General features: G+C 39.4%; 1 protein-coding gene across 10 annotated transcripts in view; it reads left to right on the forward strand.

Moving 5' to 3' along the window:
* Positions 1–17,303, forward strand: part of BNC2 (basonuclin zinc finger protein 2) — a 361,236-nt gene that overhangs the window by 314,512 nt on the left and 29,421 nt on the right. For all 10 annotated transcript variants that reach the window (XM_083816002.1, XM_083816007.1, XM_083816004.1 and 7 more), the window contains one exon: positions 9,914–11,880. In XM_083816002.1, the coding sequence (XP_083672128.1) occupies positions 9,914–11,880 (1,967 nt within the window). The remainder of the gene's footprint in view (positions 1–9,913; positions 11,881–17,303) is intronic.

The raw sequence follows: 17,303 nt of genomic DNA on the forward strand, positions 1-17,303 counted from the left end.
TAATTTCTCAGTGAGCAATGCAGCACTGACACCAACCAGTAAAACCACAAGTGATTTCAAGGACTGATATTATCAAGGCAAATTTTCTTATATAGCATAGCAAAATGTGCAATTATATATGCAAAAAATTGGGAAAGTGCAGATGAAAATCAATCATAGCTGTGGTTATGTGCACATTGGTTATTTCCTATCCATTTACATGCAAAACTGTGTTCTAAAGTTAACCTACACCTGGAATTATTTCAGTGGTTTGCCCCTTTTTTGTTCCTGCATGTCCCTATCCTGAACAGTTCCCAAGGGAGCTCATACTGTCTAAACTTTCTGACTTCATACACAGGTATGGTGGTTTGATTGCCTCTAGAAGCCATGTCTGCCTAGGGGCAAACACCCACTCTTGCTCAACACAAGTTGGTGGCACAGCTGCTTCAGGGACGTTTACGTGAATTTGCCATGCTTACAGGTTGTGGGCAAGAAAAGGTATCAAAATATTCCTCATGAGTTTGTAGTCCAAGGTTCAGAATTTCAAAGCTGTCTAAGGAGTTCAAATACGTAGTTTCTAGAAAATCCTGATATTCTACCAGGAATGTGAGAACAATTTCCTTGCCTTTAGCATGCATTAAAAATGTTTTCATGTGCAGATACCATAAAGCATGTGGTCACTTTTCATTAACTCTTGCTTGAGCAAAGTCTTTAGAAATCCAGAACTGACAGTAAAGGGAATAAATGCTTGCATTTGAAAATTTGTGACATACTTCAGAGAAGAGGGGCAAAATACTTGGGAAGTGGCACTGGTATTTTAAAATAAATGCCAGATATTGACAACTGCTGAAAGGCGACTTTGGATTCTTACTATTACCAAAGCAATATGTATCCATACTAACAGAATAAGAGACAGACTTTGCCATTTAAAGTTGGGAGTTTTATCTGTTTTTCCTTCCCACCAACAGGACAGTTGTTAATCAAAGCAAATTTCACAGACATCAGAAGAGTTATACCATTGTCAAATTAGTAAAAGCATGAAGAGAACCAGGTTCTGATAGTGCTTAGAATGTTTTTCTCTGAGTGTGGATGGAGGTTTACTGTGAAAAACTTGTCAAACACCCAGTTGTAAAGATGCTTGATGCAGTTGCCATTATTAAATGAAGCTAGAAATGCTGTGATAAAATGTTTTAGCTCCACAGTGATCTATCACAATTTTAAAAAATGAAAATGCTGTACACAGAGATATCCAGAAAAAAAAAAAAGCAATCGTCTTGTGAATTATGCATTCTTATCTGGTCCATAATCAAGAGCATTCCATAACAAAGTGCCTATAAGGAAATTCAGTTCCTGAGAGGTGTAGTGTGCTGGTGATCTAGTATTTTGATACCACTCCCTGAAAACCAGTCCAGAACCAGTGCTTCAGCAGGTTGCTTGTGCAGGGGTTTGTGCTGCTGGCATATGTCTTCAGGATGAGATATAAAACAGAGGGCCTGCATACTTTTGGTCAGTAAAGACCCTGTAGGCCATTTAGCAAGAGCGTGGGTGGTTAACAGCGGTGTCCTGGCTAGGTTTCAGCTGCGGTTATTGCATTCCACCTCCTTACGTTCCATCTGCAATTTCAGCAGGACATGGTGTTCCTCACTTTCACTCTGAAACTGCTGAGCAGTGCTCCTGTGCATCGTTACACAGCCGCTGTGCTCCACCATGGTGGTATGCCCCCGATATATATTCAAACATTTGTTTGAATATTTGGCTCCACATAGTGTTTCAGAACTAAGTTATTTCAAAATTACTTTCCAGCATGGTCAGTGGAATTACTATGGATTTAAGGTGCAATTACTCTGGATTTAAAGTGCAGCCAGATCTGACCCAGTGTCTACAATATCAATTAGTAAAAGTTTGCAAAAGTCTTCGGGGTCTTTTTGGTCAAAATGCAAAGCTTTTTGCTGCAGAATGCATCAGGAAACCTAAAGCATAAGGAGCAACCAGAGTTAAGTACTGTTATATATCTGGCAGCAAAACTAAATACAAGCATGCATATAATTACAAGTCAATAAAATCCCCTTCATGTTACTCTTCATTTGTATACAAACTGCTGGTGTCATTTTCATTGATACTTTGGGGAAAGACAGCCTTCTTTTCTTCCTCTGCTGCAACTGGTATCCTCATGCATACCCTGTGTCTTTCGGGGAAAGAAAACTCCAGCAGGTAAGAGAAAGGGGTGTCTGAAGGGAAGAAGATCTATCGCTTTTGATTTTTCTCGCACAGTGGAGGCTGCAGTGAAGCCAAAAGACAAAGATTTCCATTATTGACTGAGAACTCAGTAGTGCTGCACTGTGTTCATTCCTGCTGCAGCAGTATAACTCAAGGAGAGAACTGCTGACACTTAAACATGAGTTTGTTCATATGGTTTCAGTTGGAGAAGGGGTGCTGGTGGGAGGTGGACAAGAAGTGACAGATGAGGGGGAAGACAAAATTAACAATGGCTCTTTGCAGGCTGGGTGTGTTAAACCTCATATCAGTTGCACATGTATAATCACAGCAAACAACTATGCAAAACTTTTTTCATGCTTACAGGAGCAAAGGTGAGTTAGATTCAGCATGGTAAAAGCACCGATCAAGAAAATGAGTGTGTGAATGCTTTTGTTTCTATGGAAAGTATATACAAGGCTTAATTCTGCCCTGTTGAAGTTGGTAGGGGTTGGCCAGAATGAGCCAAAGTTGTTTCACATTTCCTGTCCCATCCATACAAATGTGAGTTGGTTTGCTGCTGCACACTTTTGGTCACTTTTACCCCAGGAGCAGTAGGACTACCCATAGTGTAACAGCTTGAAATTTAATTGGGAAGCAAAGAGATGCTCCTGGGAAATTCAGCCAAACAAAAACAACAAACCCTAAATCATGGAAATTATGTAGGCTTTTCTTTATTAGAAACAAATGTTGATTTTTTTCTTCTGTCTACACCATAATTAAAACCATCCTCTGCAATTACAGTATGACCAAATGAATGTCTCTCAGTCTGCTTTTCAATTGTTACAGCTGCACTCAAAATGTTTATTCAAGATCAGCTAGAAAATATATAGCTCTTTTAGAAGGATTCATAGAAGAAAGTGATATTATAAACACCATGCTTGCTTAATTAGTTAATTAAATACGTATCTATGTAATATTTTGTAACATGGATCTCCAGTTGATATGCATTTAAAGGAACAGCTTATGGTGCGTATGTAAACTTGCTAAAATGTGGAGGCTGGCGGTGTTGTTTTCTGTATAATTTTGAGTGATTCTCAGAAATTACCACAATAGTGCCCCAAAATAATCTTTGAGTGCTTCACAGCACAGAAGGCTTGTTTTAGAAGCAATTTTAACATTTTTAACTTTTCTATTAATCTCAAACCTTCTATAATCAACTCTCGCTATGCATTCAGTCAGGAGTATATATACACTTTACCTATGCCAATAAGTTAATTAGTAAGATAAAAATAGAACTGCAAAAAGTCTGTGGTGCATACGCATATGTACATACATGTCTCTGTGCGAGTGTATATGTATAAAATTAGTTAAAGGCAATGCAGGTACAGGAGTCAATGCAGCTTCTCACACAAAGTGAGAGTTTAGAACAACTGATTTTATAAGAAAAGTTGAAGTTTTTCAGTGTATGTTTATGCTTGTGTAGACCATCCTTATTTTCTAAATTATCAGTTTTTAAATTGTGAGGTTTTCAAGCTGATTTGAAAGCTTAAAATCTGTAAAGCCTAGAGGCCCTCAGGAAATGAAGACTCCTCTCCACAGTACTCCTCAATTAAACTCTTACAAATTAGAGTGAACTTTGTGTCTATCTTTTGTTTTAGCATGTTTATATCATCCAAGATAATCATCTTGAGGCCCATCACTTGTTCTATCTGACCCAGAAGTTTAAGACAAGATGTACCCTGACATATCTTGACACATCTCTTCCTAACATATGTTCAGCCAAAATGAAGAGGCAGTTTCAGGATGTTTAACCATGACATTACTTTGTAGATCTAATGCAGTACGTGTGTATGTGAATCTTTATCTACACAAATAGTAAACATATATGTATGTGAAGGGGAAGAGTCAAGTGTGTGTTTAGAATTAAAAAACATGAAAGGTTATGCTGGGCTACATTTAAACGGCACTTCTTCCAAGCTCAGGATCGATGCATCCCTAAGAGTAGGAAACTGGGGAAGGGGCGCAGGAAACCTGCGTGGATGAGCAAGGAGCTAATCGATAAGATCAAAAGGAACAGGAAGGTCTATGAAATGTGGAAAAAGGGCCTGTCCTCTTGGGAAGAGTATAGAAGTGTTGTCAGGGCCTGCAGAGACGCAACGAGGAAGGCTAAAGCCCACCTAGAGATGAGGCTTGCAAAAGAGATAAAAGATAATAAAGGTTTTTTTAAGTATGTAAACAGTAAAAGGAAGACTAGAGATAACGTAGGTCCCTTGATGAGCGAGGTGGGTGTCCTGGTAACGGGAAACGTCGAGAAGGCGGAGATACTGAATGCTTTCTTTGCTTCAGTCTTTGCTTCAGGGACTCCCCCCTGAGACTCCTCGACCCTGGCGGGAGGACAAAGGGTCTTTGAAATGGAGGGCTCCTCCCTGGTTGATGAGAGAGTGGTTCGGGAGCGTCTAAGTGGGCTTAATGCACACAAATCCATGGGTCCCGATGGGGTGCCTCCACGTGTGCTAAAGGAGTTGGCAGAGGTGATCGCCGAACCACTCTCTATCATCTTTGAAAGGTCCTGGAGAAGAGGAGAGGTGCCTGAAGACTGGAGGATAGCCAATGTCACTCCGGTCTTCAAGAAGGGCAAGAAGGAGGATCCGGGAAACTACAGGCCAGTCAGTCTCACCTCTGTCCCTGGAAAGGTGTTGGAACAGCTCGTTCTGGATGTCATCTCCAAGCAATTGGAAGAGAAGAATGTTATGAGGAGTAGTCAGCATGGATTCACCAAGGGGAAGTCGTGCTCGACCAACCTCGTTGCCTTCTATGATGACATCACCAGCTGGGTAGATGCGGGGAGAGCAGTGGTTGTCATCTACCTTGACTTTAGCAAGGCTTTCGATACTGTCTCCCATGGCACCCTGATAGCAAAGCTGAGAAAGTGTGGGATAGAGGAGTGGACAGTAGGGTGGGCTGAGAACTGGCTGACTGGCCGAGCTCAGAGGGTGGTGATCGGTGTTGCAGAGTTTGGCTGGATACCTGTGACTAGCGGCGTTCCCCAGGGGTCAGTGCTGGGTCCGGGTTTGTTCAACATCTTCCTTGATGACCTTGATGAGGGAATAGTGTCTGCCCTCAGCAAGTACGCCGATGACACGAAGCTGGGAGGAGTGGCTGACACGTCAGAAGGTTGTGCCGCCATTCAGTGAGACCTGGACAGGCTGGAGAGATGGGCAGGAATAAACCAAATGAGGTTTAATAAGAGCAAGTGTAGAATCCTGCACCTGGGAAGGAACAGCCGGATGTATCAGTACAGGCTGGGGGACGACCTGCTGGAGAGGAGCTCTGAGGAGAAGGACCTGGGGGTCCTGGTGGACGACAGGTTGGCCATGAGCCAGCAGTGTGCCCTGGTGGCCAAGAGGGCCAATGGGATCCTGGCATGCATTAAAAGGAGTACGGCCAGCAGGTCAAGGGAGGTGATCCTCCCCCTCTACTCTGCCCCCGTCAGGCCTCACCTGGAGTACTGTGTCCAGTTCTGGGCTCCCCAGTACAAAAAAGACAGGGAACTCCTGGAAAGAGTCCAGCGGAGGGCCACAAAGATGATACAGGGCCTGGAGCATCTCCCCTATGAGGAAAGGCTGCGAGACCTGGGTCTGTTCAGCCTGGAGAAGAGAAGACATTATCAATGTGTATAAATACCTGAGGTGTGGGAGACAGAGGGATTTGGCCAACCTCTTCTCAGTGGTTTGTGTGGATAGGACAAGGGGCAATGACCACAAGATAGAGCACAGGAATTTCCGCACCAGCATGTGAAAGAACTTCTTCACGGTGAGGGTGACAGAGCACTGGAACAGGCTGTCTAGGGAGGTTGTGGAGTCTCCCTCTCTGGAGATATTCAAGGCCCGTCTGGACGCCTACCTGGGCAGCCTGCTCTAAGGAGCCTGCTTTGGCTGGGGGGTTGGACCCGATGATCTCTTGAGGTCCCTTCCAACCCCTTCGATTCTGTGATTCTGTTATGTTTTGTATTCTTGGAGGTTAAATTTTGTATGATTTAGAGATTAAAAGTTTTTCTCCATCTAAAACTGAAATAGAACTACCCACACATATGAAATACAACAAATAAAAATTAATAATAATAAACATAATAATAATAATTAAAAAAAAAAAAGGTTGTATGGGTGAAAAAGGAAGAGCATGCTGAACAGAGTAGGCTTATGTGTTTACTGCCTGTAAGACAGAGCTGTAAGCGTAGAGTGGTATCTCTACACTCACTGGCTTCCTTGTACACATTGTCACAGGAGGCTTGGCTTAATCAGCTGTGAGCTGAAAAAAGTAATATAAATCAGAACCTTTTGTCATGGAATATTTAAATGTGGATATGATTTAATGGCTTTGGGGAGAAAATTTAGCATGAGAGATTGTAAGAAACAAGAAATCGATTACATGTAAGAAAGGACTTGAACCTCTAATCAAGTATTACCATACACAGAGAGATCCCTAGCTAGTTATAACTTAATTCAAAGGGGACAATGGTTAGAATTTTTGTTAATTTTAAGTTTTATCAAAAAAGACATTCCTATTTGCTCTTTATCTAGGTCTGCATAATACATACTTACAGTGTTATATGGAAAGCCATCTGTAAATATTGAAGCATATGCAACATGGTATCCATAGGTAGTATGTCTTCAATGAAATACAGATATCTGTACAATTTATGCTTTTACTTTTGCTGGGGAAATAAAAATCCTTGCTGCAAATTAACCAAATATAGCTTGATGCAACTAGTAGAAGAAGGCAAAGATCATTTAAGACCGACTTTCTTATTCCTTGCTGTTTCTGTGACAGTGAAGGTAACCCCCCAGCAGCCACAACCTTGACTGCTAGTTTTTGTGATCAGTGGCACATAGCAGCAGCTTTAAGTCTGTCCCTCATCACTGCAAATCCAAAAAGTTTTGTCCTTAGCTAACCGAGACAAAAGGGGGTGGCATCTCATTGAGAGATAGGTCATGTAGCTAACTGCCAGTGCCTCTGACCTGAGCTGTGGAATAATTCCCCAAAAGCACACTGATGTTTGCCTGTTTGATGCATGCAAACAGCTAACTGCACAGCGGTCGGGTGAGTGACTGAGTGAGGTAACCTTCCACTTATGTGTAGCAGTCTGTTACAGGATCCGTACCTACTATTCTCATGAGTTATTCTCATGCTGGCTGTATTTAATTTTTATTTACTTAAATATCCGTTTTTATAAAACATCCATCTGTTACATAAGCCTGTGAGTGATTTACAAATTAAAGCAAAAACAAAACAAATTACTACCAGTAGTACATTACAAAGCAGCCTGCAGCTGGCTGCAGACAGGAGTCCTAATTCAATACATGTAAGCAGCATAAATTAGACAATGTTATTTCCATCTTCAAACAATGCAAGTTAGAAAGAATGAATACTTGTGGCTTCAGATTGGAAATGTGTGTATATAAATTGGGTCACAGATGACAGCAAAGGCCTGGACACCAAAATCTGTACTGTTCTTGGAGTACCACATAAGAATTGCTCAAAAGTGGAACCACTATGGCTGGCTGGAAGTTGTGGGAGAAGTAAATGCGAGAAACATAGGTCACACTCATGGGCAGAATAGCCAAAATTAGTTGGATCAGAGAAGACATAATCTTAGAGCTTTCAAATGTGAACCTGTCCTTTTGTTTTGTTTTGCTTTCTTTTGCTGTTGGGTATTTGTAGTTGTTATTGTTGTGCTGTTGTTTTATCTTCTGGATGATTTTTATTAACATAAAGTACCTCTAAAATACTGTTCCATCAGACAGGTAGAAATGGGGGGAATAGCAATTAGCGATGTCCACAGTGCTCAAAGGTATTCAAATCTGCAAACACTTCCTGACTAATGCTGCAAACCAGGACCATGCTGCGAACCAGCATCTGCATGATGGGTTTCCTAAATCTCTGTGTATGACATGCTGAACAGCTTCTGCATAGAGATTGGTTCTGGTGCTCTGCAGCTGGGTCAACAGTGTGAGAGTCCTTCTAAAAGTATTCTGTAATTCATTACTGTTGGGGGTTTCACAGTCTTGTAAGGTTTCATTGTCAATGGCCATATGTGAAGCCTTTCTAAACATTCCACAGTAGCATGCAAGGTTCTGAAGAATACATGACATTGACCTTCATCATTAACTTTGAATTCAGAAAGGTGACACACATCAGAGCTGAAATTATGAAAACCAGCTTTAATCAAGTAAATACAGGCTTTACCATTTGGGGCAAATTGCATTTTCCAGTGCTCTAGAAAATGTGAGGGGAGGAAACACTCAATCCTCTGAAGACTGAAGATAATAAACTAACTAAATAAATAAATAGAACCTGCAAAAACTGAAAGACATTTGCAGGCTTCATAATCAAATAAGAGCTAGTGGTTTTTGCAGTAGTGTATAGTCCAACATGTTCGGTTAGGTTCTGAAGCTGAGACTCAGGATTTAAAAGATCAGAGACGGTACAGAGGAGTATCTTTGCAAGGCTTTCAAACTGTTTAATGCATGAGGAAGCATTGGAATAATTTTGATTTGATGGCATGCAACAGTGCTTGTTGGTTATAGTTACCATGCTGATGTTATGTCCAGCATTTGCCCAAAAGGAAGGATGCCAATAAAATGATGTATTCATTATATAAGTATTTTAATATGTTTTTATCAATACATGCTGGAATGGATTGCCTGACATTACATTGCAGAATTTTTAAGTCCTACCTTCAGGCAAATCTCATGCTTACTAGCAAAAATGAAAGTGTGAAATGCTTTTTAATGTATATTTAACAACAGATAGTCTAGTGATTACTGATGTGTATTCTCTCTGGATTTTTCCCTTGGTATCAGAAGGCAATATTAAGAGACAACATTTTTACACATTTATGCTATCTACATCCATCAGATGCTGACTTTTTACATATTTTTAAATGTCACTTATAACAGGGCTGAAAAAAAAAGTCATCCCTTAAATCTAAACCACACCAAGATTGCAAGTCTGCAATCAGCTCCCAGTAATAGTCCAGTTATGGTTAAAACAGTGTCTCTATTTCTACCTTTTGATGCAAGTTTATAATGAATGTGTTTTTCAGTACTGTTTTCATAAAAAAAAAAAAAAAGAAAGAAAAAAAAAGAAAAAAAAAGAAAGAAAAAAGGAGTAAGATAATAGTTTTATATGGTATTTTTAAGACTTTTTGCTTTGCATCAGACTTTCTTATGGGAAGGTCCGTGAATGACTTCAGCTTTATGTTTACCTACATTTCAAAAGCAAATCTATCAAATTCATTTATTTAGCTCTTTCTTTTAGTGTCACTATTTTATAACAATTAAAGTACAATTTTCAATATTTCCATAATGGAATGCACAGCAACAGTTCATGCTTTATACTAATGTATGCCAAACTATTGCATAGTATATAGATCACTGTTGTTAAAATAGCAGTATTGGAGTATTTAGATCACAGATCCCCAGTGGTCTACATTTTGTTTGCTTTGACATTATTAAACTTAATCTGTTTCTCTTACTGTGATTGTAATTACCATATTCGCATGGCTGAAAAGTTTGGGGTCTTTTTGGTTGAGTTCTATTAACTCTGTCTGCATGTTGTTTTTTGAGCTTAGTATTTCATGTGCGGGCAGCAGAGCACCTTCTATTGAATTCAATAATTATGCAGAATCAATAAGTTTTTTTCTTTGTGTTTGTTGTTTCTTTGATATGGCCTCTAGGATGCTGCAGGCAAGGTGCTGGACCGCTGGGCCATCATGTCCAGGGAAGAAGAGATCATTACCCTTCAGCAGTTCCTGAGATTTGGAGAAACCAAATCCATTGTGGAGCTGATGGCAATTCAAGAAAAAGAAGGGCAGGCTGTGGCTGTGCCATCTTCAAAGACAGATTCAGATATAAGGACTTTTATTGAAAGCAATAATCGCACCAGGAGCCCAAGTCTCCTTGCTCACCTGGAGAATAGCAACCCTTCCAGCATTCATCATTTTGAAAACATCCCGAATAGCCTTGCATTCCTGCTTCCTTTCCAGTACATAAATCCAGTCTCTGCTCCACTGCTGGGGCTGCCTCCAAATGGCCTCCTGCTGGAACAGCCAGCAATGAGGCTCCGTGAACCAAGCCTTACAACCCAAAATGAATATAATGAGAGCAGTGAATCTGAAGTTTCCCCTACACCTTTCAAGAATGAGCAAACATCCAGCAGGAATGCTTTGACCAGCATCACAAATGTTGAACCCAAAACTGAGCCAGCCTGTGTCTCTCCTGTTCAGACACCTACGCCTGTCAATGATTTATCGAAACCAGAACATACTAAAAGCTCGTTCCGCATTCACAGAATGAGGAGAATGGGGTCTGCCTCCAGAAAAGGAAGAGTGTTTTGTAATGCATGTGGCAAAACTTTTTATGACAAAGGTACTCTTAAAATCCACTACAATGCCGTTCACCTGAAAATCAAGCACCGGTGCACTATTGAGGGTTGCAACATGGTCTTCAGCTCTCTCAGAAGCCGCAATCGTCACAGTGCTAACCCCAACCCCCGCCTCCACATGCCTATGCTAAGGAATAATCGAGACAAAGATCTAATTCGTGCTACATCAGGTGCTGCCACTCCAGTCATAGCAAGTACAAAATCCAACCTAACTTTAACAAGCCCTGGGCGTCCACCAATGGGATTTACCACTCCCCCTCTAGATCCTGTGCTACAGAATCCTCTTCCCAGCCAGCTGGTGTTTCCAGCTTTAAAGACTGTCCAACCTGTTCCTCCTTTTTACAGAAATTTACTTACTTCTGGAGAGATGGTGAGTCCTCCAACCTCCCTCCCTACCAGTCCAATAATACCAGCATCAAGTGGCATGGAGCAGCATCCCCCTCCTCCTTCAGAGTCATCGATTCCATCAGTGCTGATGCCCACTCCAGAGCCTAATACTGATCTTGCCCCGAAGAAGAAGCCAAGGAAGTCAAGCATGCCAGTTAAAATAGAAAAGGAAGTTATTGATACTGCCGATGAGTTTGATGATGAAGATGAAGAGGTGAATGACAGCAGTACAATGGTGAATGACATTGGTCATGACAATCACTGCCATTCTCAGGAAGAAATGAGCCCAGGCCTGTCAGTGAAAGACTTTTCTAAAACTGACAGAAGCAGATGTATTACCCGACCAGATATAAGAAGGGCAGACAGCATGACGTCAGAAGACCAAGAGCATGAGAGAGACTATGAAAATGAGTCGGAGTCATCAGAGCCCAAATTGTGTGAGGAATCCATGGAAGGCGATGATCGCCTCCATGAACCTGGTGAAAAATCTATGATGCATGGTGACAGACCAGATGAAAACCACAATGACTCTTCTAACCAGGATGTTATTAAGGTGAAGGAAGAGTATACAGACCCTACATATGATATGTTCTACATGAGCCAATATGGACTGTACAATGGAGGCAGTGCCAGTATGGCTGCCCTTCATGAAAGTTTTGCATCCACATTCAACTATAGCAGCCCTCAGAAGTTCTCCCCAGAAGGTGAAATGTGCTCAAGCCCAGACCCCAAGATCTGCTACGTGTGCAAGAAGAGTTTCAAGAGTTCCTACAGTGTGAAACTTCACTACAGGAATGTTCATTTAAAAGAGATGCATGTCTGCACGGTGGCTGGCTGTAACGCTGCGTTCCCATCACGGAGAAGCAGAGACAGGTCAGTAAATATTAATTGATTTTCTACATTATTAAATGTGTTGAATTATGTAGGAATAGGGAGTTTAGGGTACATGAAGAAATAGAGAGAGGCACGATAATGACAAGTGACAATCATGTTCCCATGACATTGAGAGAATTTTATCACTTCAAGATTTTCATTGTTGCTTGGCATTCAGAATAGTATATATTGTGCCATCCTCTTAAGTGACTGGCAAGATAATAAATATCATTATTCTTTCTGTGTACCTGTGACTATGTGTACTTCTCTTCTTAAGCTGCAACTTATTACATTTATTTTCTTCTCCCTGCAGCTTTTAAATCTAGAAAAGCTTCTATTAAATATATAGTAAATAATATACAATGCAAATATCTTAATGCATGCATAGAAGTAGGAAGGAAGGGAAGGGATGGATGGACAGTTGGATGAATGGGTGGAGAGAGAGAGAATGGAAGAATTGGAATAAAAGAATGATTTTCATCCCAATAGGGTGATATAGAAGCAAACAGGAAACATTAAAAGAATAGTCTTTCTTCTCTTCAATTTTTAAAATTAGCAAGAACAAGTAAATATTAAGAAAATAATGGTCTCTTTTTAGGAATGTATACACGTCTCGGTCCTCTATGGTTATTTAGTCCACTTTCTTTTCTTCTCTGAGCAAGTCCCTTCCCTACTGATTGGAATAATGCACACTCAGACAGAAGAGACTAGACCCCTACATATTGTTAAGATCAACCCAGGGTATATTCTGCTGGGCCTTCAAATGACATCATGCCCAAGCTATGCTGCATCAATACTGAAACAGTTGGGCTTAAACAGAAGCAGCTGGTCTTTAAACTCTTAGGTTTATATATACACACACTATTCTTTTTGATTCCTGAGGAAAATGTAATCTAAATGGAATTTCTCAAGGTGGTAGGATAATGCAGTTATTTCATAGTTAAGGATAAGAGCTCTCACATGTGATGATGATCATATTGTCACATAACAAAATCTCTCTGGTTCATGGAGTGATGGAGAGATTGGGTCATCTCTTTTCCTTTATTTGTGTTTCATATTTTTTCATTATGCTGTAAAGATTCAGCAGACACAGGAAGGAAATTAAACCTAGCTAAGTATCTCACACACAGCTCTTTTTTTTTTTTTTTTTTTTTTCATTGAAATTGATGGGGTTTGAAAGTGAATATATCTTGTAATACAAAATGAAAGCAACTTAGTGCTGAGGAAACTAAAGAGACAAAATTTGCTTTTTTGATGGAGTCCAGTCCCTGACTATCTCATATATTCTCTTTCCATTTATAAAATTCCCTGAAAAGAAGAAGAAGAACCATTAGGAAACAATTTCAAAACAGACAAGGACGATCTAGAAAGTTTGTTTTACAGTAGGAAGAAACCACTGGGCATCAAGCCGGGAAAAGTGAATTAAGACTTCATTCTTTGAGTGTCTTGGTAACTTTTATGAGACTTGAATTTGACAAAGGAAGTGGATGAGTCAATGGCATACTTCATTCTGAGTTTAGATATGTTCAATTCCTGAAACTGCACAGGTTCTGTTAGTCCAAAATTTGGCTTGGTTGGTCTGTTTCCTCAAGTGAATTAGTGAAATGTTAATTGTATACTAGGCAAAACAGCTTTGGATTCAGTGCATGAATTAAGAAGTGACTAGATTTAGAATTTGGAACATTGTGCAATATTAAATTTCAGAAGGAAACGATTGATAGATTATGCTAATAATAAAGGTAGTATATTAAAGATTTGTATGTCCTAACAAAGAGATGACTGTGATGATGTACATAAAATATTTCTGAGACATGAACATTCAAAATAGGACACATTTTGAAAATATTTCGAGAACTATGTAGGATACTTCTATTAAGCTTATTGAAAGTAAGCCATAAAATAAAAATCTATGATTCAGGAACTGAAAAAGCAGGCTGCATATTTAAGATAAAATTATTATTTACGTATCATTTTGAGTTGTATAAGTCACAAAATCATCTTTTTATATCATTTCACCAGCAATATTCAGAATATGTTTCAGTTATTTGTTACACTTGAGACAACAGAAATTCATAGGCATGATATGTCCATTAATTGCAAAGATTTAACAGTGGTCATGCACTTCAGAAAGGTGGTTTCAGAAGGAATGGTACAGTTTGTTTGCCCATTCAGGTTTGATGTTTTCCCAGGTTCATTAGAACCTCTGGTTAGCAAATTTTTCTGGAAATGCCTTGCAAGAGCCAAGTAATACTCTCATGGTTCTTGTTAATACTTTCAGACATTTGAGAGAAGTATCTTTGAAACTTCCTCCTGCTATCCAGTCTTGTCCAGAAATGCAATGTCTAGGACTGTACAGAAATGAAAGCATAGGTAGAGCATATAAAACAAAGTGGACAAAAGATTTAAGTAAATGTTTTAAACATTATTTTCTATTTTTTTTCTATTAAAAAAAAATCATACAATACATTTAGGAAGCAGAATTTAACTTAATGTATTCTTTTTGTAAACTGCTTAATAACCCAAACGGCTTTTCCATACAATTTAGTATATAAATATAAGAAAATAAATGCATTTACTTTAGAGAGAGGCATTACATAAGTTTACAAGGTCTAGCTCTTCAGATTTCGGACAGTCCCTCAAAATAATTGGGTAAAATGGCATTGCAAACTGAGAACTTCCGGTCACTTAAAGCAATTTCACTTAAAAGCTCAGAAACATTTTGCTATTAATTGCTGTAGAAGAAATAAAAAATAGCTACCTAAAGCACACAGTGAGTGTTACTGGATAAAATTTTTCATGTATTGCAGTTTCTTTCTTTTGGATACATTATCAAAAGTCTGTGTGATTTGCTTGTATTATGACTGAAATGATCGACTGACTTTTAAGTACCTAAGGAAGCTTAGAATTTCTTTGCTTCAAAAATTAAAATTAAATGATTTTTTCAGTATGATCTTATTAATGAAATGGGAGTTCTAGCTGTCCCATAGGTTATAGAGTCTTGTTGAAGTTTTTATCTTTATTATTAATAATATTATAGGTAATTGTATTAATAATATTAAAAATCATAACTAGTTAGAGAAATGTTCTAAAAAGAAAACACAAGCTTATGTGCAGATAAATAACATTGGTTGATCTTTTCTGTTTCATGTAGAGCCATCTGATATGGCTTCAGATCTTTTCCAGTGCAATTCTAGTTAATCAAATGGTTGACTATATTCCCCCTATCTTGTACATACAAGAAACTGAATTGTTGACAGTGGCGGTAGCTGCTGCAAAACGGGCTTTGCAAGGGTGGGGTTTTGATACACATAGTTACCAGAGAGAGCAGATCACTCCAGGAGAAAACACAACACTGCTTTGAGTGATGGAGAGGTTTTTTTATCCATGTGTCACAGCTGCAACCCTTCATTGTGGAGCATATCCTGCAGCAGTGTGTGTTAAGTTTTGACTAAATTCAGCTTCACTGTTCCTAGATCAGCTGTGCCTAGGTCAAATCCTGTATAAATATTCTTCTGCTGGAAAGGTTGGAATATCTTCTAAGATCTTTGAGTAAGCACTGCTATTCCTTGTAAATCAGGGTCAAGATAACCAGAAGACTCAGGAGTCCTACCTCACACATGTTTTTTCAATACAGGGCAGAGGAAAGCAAAACAGAGTTCTTCCATTTACTGTCAATGTCCCAGTACTTCTATTTTCCTTTCTAAACTTTAGCCTATATTAATGAATATCCAAAATACACTGAGCCTAGATTTTTTTTAATAGCTTTTTTTTTTTTCACCACCTTCTCAGCTACAAGTAACAGCACTCATCAAATCAATCTTACACATACCTAGGTCTTTGATCTTTTTCCCAAATAGAGTATTACAACTGTCTCTCTTTTCCTTGAAACTCTATGCTTGTCAAAAACATTTTTTATTCCTTTCTTCACCTGCCACTCCCTGAATTAGCTGTTCATCCACTGCTGTTTCTATATTTACTTCAAATGTCGTTTCTTCTAGAGGCAAGATGTACAGGCTAGATCTTGTTGCAGGAAGGCAATGTGAAGTAAATAGTAAAGGAACCCATATTAAAAGTGATGTCAGTGATCAGGAGCAATGTCATGCCTGCTTTTAGAACAGAAAGACATCGTTTCCAAGGAAGTTTTTAGTAGGAAAAGACAAAGAAGGGAGGAAGATAAATTCCTGTGAGAACTTTGCACTTGAATGGAAAGAATCGTCTTTGGAAAGATAATTATTTCTGGACTCAGAAGAGGCCTGTCCTACGACTGAGGAGAAAAGGCCTGTGGCTCTGGCTGCTGGATTCCCCTGGGATCTGCTTCCCAGCCTCATCTGTGAGTCCTGCTCCAGCAAATACTGACTTTGCCTTACAAAGAAATAGGTGTGGTTGCTCCTTGAAGGCAGCACTGAGCTACAGATGCTCAGGAAATGATTCTGAGCTGCAGATTAGACATGGAGACAGGAAGAGGGAATAGTTACTTCCTGTCCAAAGGGGACAGTAATGCCGAAGTTTCATCTGCGTCTGTGCTGGAGAGCACACACACAGAGGTGAAGATCTGGAAGATGAAGCTTAGAGCTTTTAGCTTGGTTTCTGGCTCGTGCCTTTAAGAGCCAAGAAATTTGTGGTCAAAAACACTAATGGAACAGGATGCCTGGTGGATCTTCTTCCATGGGTAATTCTTGTAGAGGAGCTACTGTTAGATCTTTAAGAGAAATACAGACATCTCCTCTGTCAGCCTTAGTGCATGGTAAATGCAGATTTCACCTCAGTACTGGCACTAAATTAGTTCAGAAACACTGAATCTGTGTTTCTTAGGCTACAACACATTAGTAATAATATGTTACCAAGTTTTTCTTTCTTTCAGTGTACATGAGATAAATTAATGTTCAGTGTACCTGCTTGGAGGAGCAAAACAACAACTTTTCACTTTACCTTTTTTCTACTAAAGTAGGAATATTAATTGTTCAGATTTGTCTTTAATTTTTTTCTCACGAAGTGAGTGTGGGTGTGTATGTTCCACAAGATGAGAAAGGTGGTTGAGCCCCATGAATAAATTTTAAAACAAAATAATATCTGCTTAGGGTGACTTATAAATAAATATGAGGCAACTATTGGTGCTAAGTGTGATCATGCCACTTCATTGCTAGTTAAATCAGTCCAGATTTAAACATGTAAACTCTTTGATTTGAATAGAGCATGACATCTGTAGGTGGTTTATTAAAACCTGCTGATGTCTCCAGAACTAAATTTGTGGATATAGGCCTCTGGGTAGTTGTATTGAAAAAACAGAGACATACTTTTTGTCTGGTTACCTGACTTCCAGGCCTATACAGGTGTGCTTGAATAAATTAACATCAGTTACCTGTGATGAGCCAGTGCATACATTATCAAGGGAGGTGAAGATGTGAGAAACCTGCTACCTACCT

The sequence above is a fragment of the Anser anser genome, assembly GCF_964211835.1.
Source record: "Anser anser genome assembly, chromosome: Z".
Lineage (NCBI taxonomy): Eukaryota > Metazoa > Chordata > Aves > Anseriformes > Anatidae > Anser > Anser anser.